General features: G+C 36.3%; 1 protein-coding gene across 3 annotated transcripts in view; it reads left to right on the top strand.

The window, feature by feature from the left end:
- SYNE1 (spectrin repeat containing nuclear envelope protein 1) overlaps positions 1 to 14,346 on the top strand; it is a 474,926-nt gene that overhangs the window by 155,139 nt on the left and 305,441 nt on the right. For all 3 annotated transcript variants that reach the window (XM_043457157.1, XM_043457156.1, XM_043457158.1), the window contains 7 exons: positions 3,872 to 3,968; positions 4,691 to 4,893; positions 6,772 to 6,936; positions 7,397 to 7,549; positions 8,588 to 8,731; positions 11,066 to 11,239; positions 14,151 to 14,309. In XM_043457157.1, the coding sequence (XP_043313092.1) occupies positions 3,872 to 3,968; positions 4,691 to 4,893; positions 6,772 to 6,936; positions 7,397 to 7,549; positions 8,588 to 8,731; positions 11,066 to 11,239; positions 14,151 to 14,309 (1,095 nt within the window). The remainder of the gene's footprint in view (positions 1 to 3,871; positions 3,969 to 4,690; positions 4,894 to 6,771; positions 6,937 to 7,396; positions 7,550 to 8,587; positions 8,732 to 11,065; positions 11,240 to 14,150; positions 14,310 to 14,346) is intronic.

Genomic DNA, 14,346 nt, shown 5'->3' with positions numbered 1-14,346 from the left:
ATAAACATCAGTTCCATTTAATGTTGGTCCATAATTGACAATATTTTACATTTCCATGCTTCGGCCTATTAGTTACTCTTATGTTATTATAGGCAGCATGGTATTGGGCCAGGGTGTGGTTGGATTCTTGGGGAGATTATTGGGACCCGATAGATTATTCTATGTGGCCACCAGTGACATAGGAATGTGTTGAATCAGTACTCAGCTCCTCACTACCTATGTGAACTTTTGCATAACTTAATGTCTAGAAGACATAATCTTTTCCAAAATCTTAACAACAATAATAATAATAGAATAATAAGAATTTTTCTAAGGAACAAAGACTGGCGCTTCATTGTTTTCCTTCTATGTCACACCCCACAGAGCTTCTCTCATTCTTCTGGAGTTTTGGGGAAAATCATCCTCTTTAGAAGAGACTATTTCAAAGTGCATGAAGATTTTTTAAAAAATCATAAAATCAGTTTCTTAAATATAATCCTTTACTTGGTTTCTAAAAAAACATTATTGTAATGAGCCATATGCTGCTACATCATCAAATAAGCAAAGTAATATTTGGGATATAAGAGTTCCATAATTATCTTTTCCTTCATCTGAATTCTCAATTCTATTCTACTTATCTGCAAGAAAAAAGGATACTGTTTTTAAGAGTTGGGAAACTAAAGAATGTGTTTCCTCCTTAAAAAAAAAAAAGTGCCTCTCTTAAGAGGCACTTAGGTACACAGCCCCTAAGTGCTCAAGGAATTCTTAGAAAATATTAATACTTCATGAATGCCTGTTGATTAAATTAGGCCACAGGATTCTGGCAATAGATTACATACTGTAATGTAAATAAGAAGATGATTGGTTTGGTTCTTGATGTCAGAACTGTTCGTGACATAACCGTGTTACTTAACACATGCTCCAATTTTATAGTGGAAGAAATGAGACAGTATTTCATTCTTTCACATAGAAGAAAAGCTCTTGGAGGTGTAGATAAAGTGAATGCAGCATATGTAATATGAACATTTAGTCTAATATTTGTAATGATTTTGTTAAAGTCAATAGGCAGTTCTAATGAAAGTACTTCTCGCATCTCAGTTGATTTTTTAAAACCTTAAATTGTCTGGTTTAGCTCTCTTTGAGTGAAATTGATGAGCTTTGTATTTACTATATTTCTCTTTTCAGAGTAGAAATTTACTCCCTTCCAATACTTTGAATTTTGTAGCATAAAGAAATAGCTTCCTTTTCTTGAAGTGCCATCAACTTTAAAAGTCCCTTGACCAACACAGCTTATTTGTTGAACTTGATTTCCACATGTAAGCTGTATTTTTTAAAAAATAAACTAACCCCATCACTAGTATTTTAAACACACATTTGTGCTTAATTTGGCATTCTTCTGAAAGACTTAGTCTAGATGGCTCATGGCGAAAAAGTGAGTTAGCAGTCCTCCTGCTGAAGTGATTCTAATAGACAAAATAATTCATGTTACTAAGTGGAGTTACTCAGGACTCAAAAAGAAAGGGTAGAAGTAAATGAAACAATTTTAAAACTAAAATAACAAATAAGGCTTCTTCCTTCAAAAATTTATTATTTAGTTTTCCTCGTAGTTGTTCAGTCACTAAGTCATGTCCAACTCTTTGCAACCCCATGGACTGCAGCATGCCAGGCTTCTCTGTCCTGTCTCCCAGAGCTTGCTCAAACTCATGTCCATTGAGTCGTTTATGCTATCTAACCATCTCATCTTCTGCTGCCCCCTTCTCCTCCTGCCTTCAATCTTTCCCAGCATCAGGGTTTTTTCCAATGAATTGACTCTTCGCATCAGGTGGCCAAAGTATTGGAGCTTCAACTTCAACATCAGTCCTTCCAGTGAATATTCAGGGTTGATTTCCTTTAGGATTGACTAGTGTGGTCTCCTTGCTGTCCAAGGGATTCTCAAGAGTCTTCGAAAGCATTAATTTGTCACTGCTTGGCCTTCTTTATGGTCAAATTCTCACATCCGTACATGACTACTGGAACGACTATAGCTTTGATCATACAGACCTTTGTCAGCAAAGTGATGTCTTTGTCCTCATAGGAAAACTCAAAAGTACTTTAATGAATTTCTATATTTATAATATTTTTAAAACATTCTTCTCCCCACCTATACCAAAAATGAAACTGGAAATAACTTTTCTCTCTTGTTCATTTATAATGAATTTGTAAATCACTCCAGCAAAAGCATGTGTATGTTTTATGTCCGATGTAGGCACTGTTTTCCATTCATTTGACACTTTGAGGAATTGTTTTCCCATTAGCTCCTTGAAATTGTGTCCAAGCTAAATGAACACTATTTTTAAAAATTTTGCTGAATATATTTGTTTCTTCAATTTCTTACAAGGTCTTGAAAATTAGGTGTAATCATCCATGTTTGATGAAATCAGGACTTACTTATTTGTGAAATTATTCAAAATTTAAATTCCATTAAATTACTCTTTCTCCATTTGGGGAGTAGGCAGAGGTTACGGGAATAGGACATAAGGCTAAATAATGAGCTAACTAATTCTCATCAAAAATAATAAAGCCTATTTCACTTATTGGGTAAGGTAGTCATCAGGGAATCCCTCATTCCAGATAATTCACATCTTTATTCAATATATCCATCAAAAATAGTTACTATGTAGTAAATGCAAATGGTATGAAATGTATTACATGTAACTTTTAAAATATAATCATGAAATGCTATACATTTCTATTAATAAAGTCTAGGGATGCCTATGAAATTGTTGTATGAATAGTTTTGCATCTGCACACAAGCATTTTGCATCTCCATATTAAGCATTCATCAACATCCTATTCAGAACTTCAGCTAGTTTTTGAAGACCAATTTCATATTTTATAATAGTGACACGAAGTATTTTACTGAGTTTAAATCATAGGAACTAATTACACTATTAAAAGGAATTAAGAAGCCTTTGGCAATATGTTGTTATCGGTAATTGCTTTAACTTTCTACTTTTAGAAAAGTAGGAATAATTTTTGAAACAGGAATTATTTCATATTTCCTGGAGTTAGCAATAATAAAAATGCATATGTAAATTGCATACAGGCATATTAGATATAGGGGCTCCCTGGTAGCTCAGTGGTAAAGAATCCACCTGCAATGCAGGAGACGTGGGTTCAGTCCCTGGGTTGGGAAGATCCCCGGAGAAGAAAATGGCAACCCACTCCAGGATTCTTGCCTGGAGAATCCCATGGACAGAGGAGCCTAGTCGGCTAGAATCCACAGGATTGCAAGAGTTCAACATGGCTTAGCAACTAAACCAGCACTGTATTAGATATAGACGTGTCTTATCTGTAATTTTTATACTAGGTTAATAGAAATATGAGAACGTGTATAACATGGATAGAATGTATGATTATTTAGCAATTTTCTACTTGGAAATATTTTTATATTTACTTTTTAAGAAAGTGTGCCTTGTGTCAGTTATTTATACTCTGAAGTACCTCAGAATCATCCTCCACCAGAATTATTGTTCAAAGAGCAACAGAATCCCACAGCTAAGACCCAGTGGGACATTTTCAAATGTTGTTCCAAATTTAGTGCTTTCTAAATGTTAGCCCCACATACTCTGGAGAAGCTTCTGTCTCTTCTAAAAACAAACCCTTGGGTGGAGAAGAAGTGTAATATTTTCTCAATCTAGGGGTGAATTAGAAGCAAAAGTGGGGAATAAAGTTATATTCTCAGAAATAATCAGGTTATTTATGGCCGTTGATTTAAGTTGATGTTTTGAAGAAGAGTGAGGTTGGTAAATTTGGGTAACATATCCACATACCTGCACTGCAGAAGACTGACTTTGGCATGTCTGCATAAGCCTATATTAGTTATCATTTAACCGTTCTCTCTTCTTTCTAGTCTTTTATAGAAAATAGCAAGTTCTTTGAACAATATGAAGTGACATACCAGATCTTGAAACAGACAGCTGAGATGTATGTCAAAGCTGATGGTTCAGGTAAAATACAAGATGGAATTGTCGTAGTATTGAACACAGTAGACTTTAGAACCTACATGTTTCTGTATGATTAAGTCATTTTTTCTCAGCAGAATCTTTGGGTGGCCATGCCATTGGCCTGAAAAGCTGTATTGGATTCAGTTCACTTGACTTTGTGTTATGCCTCCCTTGTATGTGTGTGTGCGTGTGTGCGTGTGTGTGTGTGTATGTGTGATTTTCTAAGAAAAAGGAAAATAAGTTTTCATTTTCTAAATTGTAATGTTCAAACCTATTTTCATTCCAATGGTTAAAAGCAAACTAGGACCAACCTGAATATTATAATAAAATAAATGAAAACTTAAGTTCGTGGAAAGACGCAATTGTAAAATGTGTCTGTTTCATTTTGCAGATATATTTCTTATATTTGCTGAAAATGAACTATAGCATTTATGGTTGTACTATATATGTGTCTATCTGAATGTATATAAATGCAAAGAAATATGTGCCATTTATTATTAAAATATATCATTTATCAGAAGTTTTAAATATTCATTGTCTTTAATCTTTATAAATACCTATGAATAAGATAACCTATCCCCAACATGAGCTGAATGTGATTCTAACATTACATCTGTTAAATTTAAAATCCTAGGAGGAATTATGAATGCACTCCAGTAGACCCTAGAAAAAAAGGTGTGGTGGATTTAAAATATAAAACAGGGATTGTAACTTATCTGTTTCAGTGGAAGAAGCTGAGAATGTGATGAAATTCATGAATGAAACCACTGCGCAGTGGAGGAACCTCTCGGTGGAAGTCAGGAGCGTGCGGAGCATGCTGGAGGAAGTCATCGCCAACTGGGACCGATACGGCAGTACTGTGGCTAGTCTTCAGGCTTGGCTCGAGGACGCCGAGAAAATGCTCAATCAGTCAGAACATGCCAAAAAGGTAAGACTGCTACTTACAACAGGAAGCAGGCACAGGCGAATTTGGAAATAGGTGACTTTCACAGCAAAGTTCTCTAGGGAGTTCATGTGTTTGCGTACGTGTCACGCAAATCCTGACTTTGCCTTTAACGCTGCACTTTCAGGTTAGTAAATTATTTTAGACCAAGAAATGTTCTGCTTTTTAAAGCTTAACGTTAAGACAGTATTGGATTTTTGCATTCAGAGAGCCGTAACTGATGGAGGGGCAGCCAAACCCAATGGGCAGCAGAGGGCGCTATACACACAATAACGTCTATGACTTAAAGGGCGCAGCCTCTGTGGATTTCCTAATTTAAGAGAGGATGAAAACAACTTTGGGCTTCCCAGGAATCCACCTGCTAACACAGGAGACGCAGGAGACATGGGTTCGATCCCTGGGTCAGGAAGACCCTCTAGAGAAAGAAATGGCAACCCACTCCAGTATTCTTTCTTGGAAAATTCCATGTACAGAGGAGCCTGGTGGGCTACAGTCCATGGGGTCGGAAGGAGTCGGATACGACTAAGCCACTGAATGCTGATCATTTAAAACAATTTTGGCTAACGTAGCCCTAAGTCTGTGTGATGGCATTATACAGATTTAACAGATGGGTCACCACATGTTTGTCTCTCTGGAAGTTTGTTTTTGGATTTTATCAACTGTCAGTCAAGGTCTTCTTCTGGGTAGGAGTGATTTTCTTTCCTCCAGTTACAGATGTGTGCAAGAATTGCTGTCTTTAATATAACTTACATTAAAATATCACATGAAATGGGCTGATTTCTGTATATATACTTCTCAATGGGAGTCTGATATTTTCTCATGGAAAACCAGCTTTTATGTAAAACATCAAAGTGCCAGATCCCCATTAAGAGGTATAGCACTTATATTAGAATTACTGCTTGTCATTCAAGATTGGTTCTTCAATTATTATGTTATACAAGCAGATGTATAATTTTTATGTTTCCCTTTCCATATTTCATACAGATTAAGTGTTTTCATGTACCTGAGCAACTGTAACCCACACAGATTTTGACTTTTCTGATTAGACTGGCAGTGCCTAGCACATGTCATATGTGTTAATTTCATCCAAGGGGATATAACCACCAGAAATGGAAGTGTTCTCACCAGTTTATGTAGGAAGTCCTCCCACACATGACTTGTGAAATCGATTTGAATTATGGTGTTCTTGGTTTTTACCATGGTGGGTACATGTGTGTGTGCTCATGCACACAATTTGAAATCAAGTGGAAGCTGCTCCATCATCAAATGTGTAACCTTAAATAAGAAGGATGTCACTGTATTATGTATTCTTGGCCCAGATAATTACTTTTAAAAATTTTCCTTGAAGAGTTTATCTCCATGATTGTTAATTATCTTCATGGACTATATTCAGATTTTAATATTTGATTTTAATATCAAAAGTAATCAGTAAAAATTTCTTAAGATATATATATACACACACATATATATATATATACACACACACCCATATATATATTGTACCTCTTATATGACTCTGGCACTGGTATTTACTTGCCTGAAGAACAGAGGCACAAGTCCCTTACATTCACAGAAATTCAGCTTTTTCACCTGTAAAACAGGAATAGCAAAATATGGTCATCATGTTTTGTTTTGTCTTCAGCAAAAAGATATGGCATACATGTTCTTATGAAAAGACACAATTTCTAGCTTACATTTTTTAACTTCTTTGTTAAAAGTTTCCATTTTGAAAGAGAGTTAAAATTCACCTTAAAATTTGCACAAATTTTAGAACCAAGGTATTTCTCATGGTCTGGTTACTTTCATATCATTTATTAACTTTTGGTTTATGGTTTGCAATAGCATGTATTGTTTCTTGTTTAGGATTTTTTCCGAAACTTGCCTCATTGGATACAGCAGCACACTGCCATGAATGATGCTGGCAATTTTTTAATCGAAACGTGTGATGAGATGGTTTCCCGTGACCTCAAACAGCAGTTACTGTTGCTAAATGGGCGATGGAGGGAGTTGTTTATGGAAGTTAAGCAAGTATGTTTTTCAAATATGTTTATGCCTAGAACATGGGTGTGTCATAAATGTGATAAACAGTCTGTTTAGAGACTCTTTATTGTTAGAGCATGGGCTTATTAAGGCAGAGTACAGATGTGTTTAGAACTGTTATGTTTCTATTTGGTCCTTTATTCTTTCCAACTTGTAATGGAGGAACATAACAGAAATGTATAGTTTGATTAAGGATTAGGTTGACATATGGAGCTTACTTACATGGAATGATTCATGCTTTAAGTCATAATTCTTTGCTTCTATGCTACCTCCTTTCTTCTTTTCACAGTAATTTGACTAACTTCAAATGTATCTAAAATAAGAGTCAGGAATCAGAGTCTTTCCTACCACCTAACAATTCCAGATAGAATGTAGAAGTGAAAGTTACAAGCTTCCTGAGTCTTGGCTTAATGGTTTTCTGTGTTGCCCCACTCCCTTTTCTGAACAGTATGCTCGAGCTGATGAGTTGGACAGAATGAAGAAGGAATACAACGATTGTGTTACTGTCTTGTCTGAGTTTGCAACTGGAGCCCATAGGAAACTTTCAGAGCCCTTGGAAGTCTCTTTTATTAATGTCAAGTTATTAATTCAAGACTTGGAGGTGAGCTGGTTCTCTGGAACAGAAAGTGGAAAACCTATTCTATTGTGTAAGGAAAGATCAGTGAAGTTACTTAGGTCATCACAAGAACTGTTTCCGTGTCTCGTTGGCATCACTGTGACATGTATGCATATTCTGATTTCTGCCTCTCATGAAAAAGCTATCTAAATTTTTTAAGATGTGTATTGACCATAGGGTAACTTCAAAATAGTTTTTTAATATAAATTTTCATTTTCTATGATCAAATTATAAAGTACTATGGAGAAATAAATGTCTGGAGATACCCCTACATAAATGCCTCCAACAGTAAAGGATTTGCTAAATGAATTGTACCATTTACATATTTTGAATACCCTACAACTCTCAAAAATGAAGCAGTGGAAGAATATTTAATGATACAGAAAGACTTTTCCAATACATCATTAAGTAAGAAATGCAAAACAAAGCATCATCCTTTTTTTGTAAAAATAAAAAACAGGTGTAAATACACACAGGAAAAATATTAATTTTGTTTAAGTAATTTTAGCAGAGCCTTGTGGTGGTAGGGGTGTTGACTCTGGTGTGAGAAGACCGTCTTAAATTTTCATTATTATCTCTAATTTATAAATTTCTGCAATGACAATGTGTTACTTATTTTAAAGAAGTAAGTTGTTTCATTTTTAAAATCAGAATTGCCCCAAATTGTTAATATGCATTTACCTGATGTAATATTTATAGATTACATTAATATGCATTTTGAAAGTGTAAAGATTACTTCTGCTTATCTTTATGTTAACCTAAGGATTTATGGTGATATTTAAGGAAATTTATTTGTTAAATTCTATTCATTTTATTTATTTTCTTATATTTAGTTCTATTTATTTTCTTAAATCAATATATCATGTATTAGTAATGAAGGGAGGTAATCATTGGACTCTCCAAAAGATTATTACAAGTAAAGAGTTTTATTCAGTACATACTGATTTGTATCCATTTGTGAAATCTTGAAATTAAGAGTAAATGTATCATGTGTTAACATAGCTGTTTCAATGATTCATGTAGGATATTGAGCAGAGGGTGCCTGTGATGGATGCTCAGTATAAGATGATTACAAAGACAGCGCACCTCATTACCAAAGAGATCTCCCAAGAAGAAGCTAATGAAATGTTTGCAACCATGTCTGGGCTCAAAGAGCAGCTAACCAAGGTGGGAAAATATTTTTAAAGCATGAAACTCCATTCAGGACCAACATCACTTTCAGCTCGTCTTACCATTCTGTCACCGCAGGCAACTCATTCACTTGTTAGTAGATCCTGTGTTTATTTCATATTGGGATTCTTCATCTAGTAACTTTGTCATGAGCTTTAAAAAATGAGACTATGGAGCTGATAATTAAAGCCTTGCCTCTTTAATGTAGAAGTATTAGTAGGTGTATCTTAATAGGAAGATAAGCCTCCTCTGGAAGAACCGAGGACCAGTTAGGAGTGATGAAATGGGAAGCAAGGGGAGGAGAGGAGGAGGAAGACATCATTTATTTAAGTGAGAAAGAATTCCAGTATACTCTTTAATTAGGGTGTATTGATATTGGACATACTTACACGCTTTTTATTACACCATTTCTTTTCACTTGCACAACCACAAAATAGTGAAATTCTGCCCTCTTCATCTCACAGAGCTCACTTCGGACTTAAGATACATACATTTATGCCACTTCTGTGCAAGAAACTCAAAGAATACCAAATAACCCATAAGTCATTTCTATTCTATTGAGGGGTTTTCCTTAACAGCTTTGGAAGTTTCATTAGGATGTTTTATCTATCTAAAGTTGCATTTTGTAAAGATGATATTGTTTTCGAAGTCCATTTAAACTGGGTAATTAATACCTGTTTTTTTTTTTCTTAAAAAAAAAAGGCTTGATTATGTAGGTGAAGAGAAAATTATGTAATGAAAAATTGGAAAACAAAGGGAAATAAAACAGAAAACCTTGTTGATTAGGAAAGGAAATTTAGAAAGAGAAGGACCAATATGAAAATATGAAATCAACTGTGGAGAAGTCATTTAAAAAAGGAATAAATGAGTCAGGTAGAAGAAATAGAAAGAATCAAGGCCATGGAAAGAAGAGAAAATTTTGTCAAACTGGTATATACAAGAATGCTAATTTTAAATCCTTGCAAATATTCAAGATTATTTATAAGGATTTGGTACAGTTTGGAGTCAACATTATCGATTAGATAACTTTCAAGCAGCCTTTAGAGCTGTGTCTTAGGCTGGCACATCTCAGCCTAGGTTAGGTTTAGTGATTTAGGGCAACTTCTGAGAAAGCAAATTGCTCCTTTAGACACAGGTAAGTCATCACAATTCCTTAACTGCTGTATTAGATGTAGCATCTTGGTAAGTTTCCTGTTGTGTTTGGAAAGCATACGAATTATTACGCATGTCAGCAGATTCTCTTTATTTTGTTCAGTAATTTTAACAGAGCCCTGTGGCAACAGGACAGTGTTTTTCTTTAGATGAGTTTCTCCTTCATTGAGTATATTCAAGAACATGAAAATAATTACAATGTAAAGAAAAAATAAATGGTCTACTAACAGATACTTAATTTCCTTTCCTTGGTTTCCAAAAGCATTGGGTTAGCCAAAAAGTCCATTTGAGTTTTTTCATACCTTCTTAGGGAAGATATAAGTGGATATTTTGGTCAACCCATAGTACTTTGGGAGCAACTCTAAATAAAATGAGGGGGGCAGGAACTTCTTGCAAGATTGTATGAGTTCCTGGATTCCAACAGATATGACAAAGCAGACACTTGATGGAGATCTTCATCTTCATGACCTCATCATGAAGATAAAGACAATGCAGGTGTATGAGTTAATAACATTTATTTAAAAGAGAAGTAACAGATGAGAACTGGGCCAATTCAGATGAGGGAGAATCAGCATGGGAACCTTTGTGAAAAGATTGGTATATGACATGAGTGTTTGGTGTGAGTGGGATGTCGATGGGGAAAGACTGGCTAGGCATGGAGCTCGAAGGCCGTTAGGAGAGTCACAGGACCTCCCCAGAAGGAACACATCAACAAGTTTGTAATTTTTTCTAGAGTTAAGGGGTCAAGTAGTGGAGTTCTTAAAAATAAAGTTCAAAAGTCCAGGTTGGCTTAGATAATGATCATTCATGACTGTCTTAGGTCAGATTTTGAGCCCAATGTGAAGATGGGTTGCAGAGTTCATAAAATGGAATTTGATGTCATCTGGCTCACTGACATAATTTAGATGAGCAAGACCTATCCAGATGGATGATTTAGGTGTATTTTCATGAGAAAGCTCCGTAGCATTTACTTGTCTCAGTGGTACAATAGTAGTGCTTTTTTTTTTAACATCAAAATTTAACAATACACAGGAAATATCATTAAAGAGTATCTCTGGAGATCTGTAAACACAAAACGACCCTATAATGAAGAAAACATTCCTGAGAGCTATGAATAGTGCCCTGAGCTTATGGTCTTTCATGGTCTTCGATGGAATCTGTGTCTTTGTTTTTTTAAAGGTCAAAGACTGTTACTCCCCACTCCTTTCTGAGTCTCAGCAGCTGTTGGTACCGTTGGAGGAATTAGAAAAGCAGATGACGGCCTTTTATGACTCACTTGGGAAAATTGATGAAATTATGACAGTTCTTGAACATGAGGCACAATCTAGTCCTCTTTTTAAACAGAAACATCAGGTAAGGAAAATTTTCTTTCAGGAGACCTAGTTAATTGAATGCATAGGCAGTCACACTGAGGTGCATATAATGATAGAAATTCATCATTTCTATCATTAGAGAAGAAAACTTTTAATAGAATAGTACTGGCAACTCAAAACAAAAACGCATGGCCAAAGATGAAAACCCTATCCACTATTGATAGAATAAAAAATGTTATATTTCTCTATATATTTATATATAGGTGTATTTACATAGGGGCTTCCCTGGTGGCTCAGTGGTAGAGAATCCACCTGCCAAATGCAGAAGCCAAGGAGATGTGGGTTCGATCCCTGGGTTGGGAAGACCTCCTGGAGGAGGGCATGGCAACCCACTCCAGTATTCTTGCCTGGAGAATTCAATGGACAGAGGAGCCTAGCAGGCTACAGTCCATGGGTCGCAGAGGGTCAGACACGACTGAAGTGACTTAGCGTACCTGCATATTTATGTAGATAAAAATTGTATAGATAAATTTTAAATTGTATATATTTAGCTATGTACAGAAATAAATAATTGCATTCCATTCTGTCCAGTGTCTATCACTGGTGTCTTATGAGATCTTTTCCCGCCTCTAGGACCAGACCGGTCGACACGACCATAGCATTCTGGAAATGTATTTGGAGTGAGAATCGTTCTTCTTTGTCTCAGTTTTAGTAAGCAAATCTGTATGCAGAACAGCCTCCTACTGAGTGTGACAGTTAATCGGCTTATTTAGTTGGTTTATTATGAATGAACTTAAGCAACAGAGGGTAAAACTGATGGGCAAAAGGTTTGCCATTGTGTTCATCAAAATAGATTCATGGAAGGAAGGCAGCGTCACTTAGGAGAAAGAGCAGAGAACATCTGAAGTGAGTCAGACAGGTATTCAGATCTGATACAGCAAATTACAAAGCCTTGATTAGCTTTATTTCCTCACGTTGAAATGGGGGTGGTGGTACCTAAGTTGAGAACTTGTTGCAGAGATTACATTAAATGTTCTATAATATGAGTAACACATTAGGGCATATACTCTATAACTGGTAGCAATTAACATTATTATTATTATTATTAATGATAAGTCACAATGATGATGCCAGTGCAGGAGATGCAAGAGACATGGGTTCAATCCTTGATCCAGGAAGATTCCCCTGGAGATGGAAATGGCAACCCACTGCAGTGTTCTTGCCTGGAAAATTGAAGCCTGGCGGGCTGCATTCCACGGGGTTGCAGAGTCGGACACGACTGAGCAACTGAGCATACATGCAATGATTATACCATCAAACCCTATTCTAATGGGTTCTCATCATATTAGTTAAAGATTGTTTTTCATTTTGAAACCATAGTGCCATTCCCTATGTTCCCAAATTGCTATATGTTTCCATCAAATAATCCTTTCACAATAAAAATTGCATTTACTATTTTTAAGGATAAAATTTGAGCAAGATTTTTTTTAGGGCTTCCCTGATAGCTCAGTTGATAAAGAATCCACCTGTAATGCAGGAGACCCCAGTTTGATTCCTGAGTAGGGACGATCCGCTGGAGAAGGGATAGGCTACCCACTCCAGTATTCTTGGGCTTCCCTAGTGGCTCAGCTGGTAAAGAATCTATCTGCAATGTGGGAGACCTGGGTTCGATCCCTGGGTTGGGAAGAGCCCCTGGAGAAGGGCAAGGCTACCCACTCCAGTATTCTGGCCTGGAGAATTCCATGGACTGTATAGTCCACGGGGTCACAAAGAGTCAGCACAACTGAGAGACTTTCACTTTCACTTCAAGATTTTTCTAACATATGTTACTCTCTAAATCTTCAAAAAGAACAAGTATATCCTTACTCTATCTCCCCCAAATAAAACAGAAACCTTGCTCTTAATATTTGCATCTAAGTTACCCAAACTGGTATCCAAATTACCAGTTTGAAATATTTTTTCAAAGCAATCAAGGATGCTGAAGTGCAAATGGTGTGGATTCAAGTCAAAAACATGACTGCTTGCCATGGAGCTGAATAATTTCCATGCTGTCTAAGGCAGAAATTGCCAGGATCCCAGGATATAGTCAGGCTTCCTCTGAGTCACCATCGCTTCTCATCTGCAAATGCGTGACAACCGCCAAGCCTTCCCAGGTCCACTAGTCTGCTGCCTTTTGTGTTATAGTCTGGGGTCCACTTGGTGGCTCAGTTGGTAAAGAATCCACCTGTAATGCAAGCATCTGCCTACAATGCAGAAGACCTTGGTTCGAACCCTGGGTCGAGAAGATGCCCTGGAGAAGGAAATGGCAACCCACTCCAGTATTCTTGCCTGGGAAATCCCGTGGACAGAGGAGCCTGGTAGGCTGCAGTCCATGCAAGAGTCAGACATAATTTAGTGACTAAACCACCAACCAACCTGGGGTCCACCATTTTATTAATGAGGTTAATAGTTTGTGACCCTTAAGAATTCAAATGTTGTATATTTTAGGATACACAAATGATATATAATCTACTTCAACTAACTCAGTAAAGTATAATATGCACTGGTATTAAATTTATTGAGACAGATTGTAGCCTGATACATGGATTGATTTCATTATTGTTTTTACAATAAATTACGGACCTGTTAGTTGGTAGGAGGAAGGCACGCACCAGGCAGATAATAATTTTGATGCTCTGTCATTCTCTTGATATTAATAAGGTAGGCATGAAATGTAAAAAATTTCAGAAACCTCAGCATGACATTTAAATGCCTTATATAAAAGACACTGACTTCAGTGATTGCTTAAAATTGTGCTCTTCTGAAAAGCACCATCTCTCCATACTTTTGGTTTTACTTATTGCAGATTAAAAGCCTAAAAGCTATATAATGCTGTTAATGTTTTGTAATGGTTACTCTCATTCTTTCTTGCCCTTTCAAATACTATTGTTGTGGGTTCCCTTTCCCTGTAGGAACTATTAGCTTGTCAAGAAAGCTGTAAGAAAGCCATGACTCAAATTGAGAAAGGCAGTCAGAGTGTTCAAAAGTTTGTGACCTTGAGCAACGTGTTAAAGCATTTTGATCAGACGAAGCTACAGAGGAAGATTGCAGATATGCATGTTGCTTTTCAGGTAAGTTCTCTGCCTGCTTTCGAGATGTGAACAAGGA

The sequence above is a fragment of the Cervus canadensis genome, chromosome 33 (genome assembly GCF_019320065.1).
Source record: "Cervus canadensis isolate Bull #8, Minnesota chromosome 33, ASM1932006v1, whole genome shotgun sequence".
NCBI classification, from domain to species: Eukaryota; Metazoa; Chordata; class Mammalia; order Artiodactyla; family Cervidae; genus Cervus; species Cervus canadensis.
The sequence above is the reverse complement of the archived record's forward strand: the minus strand, read 5'-3'. Positions and strand labels throughout refer to the sequence as shown.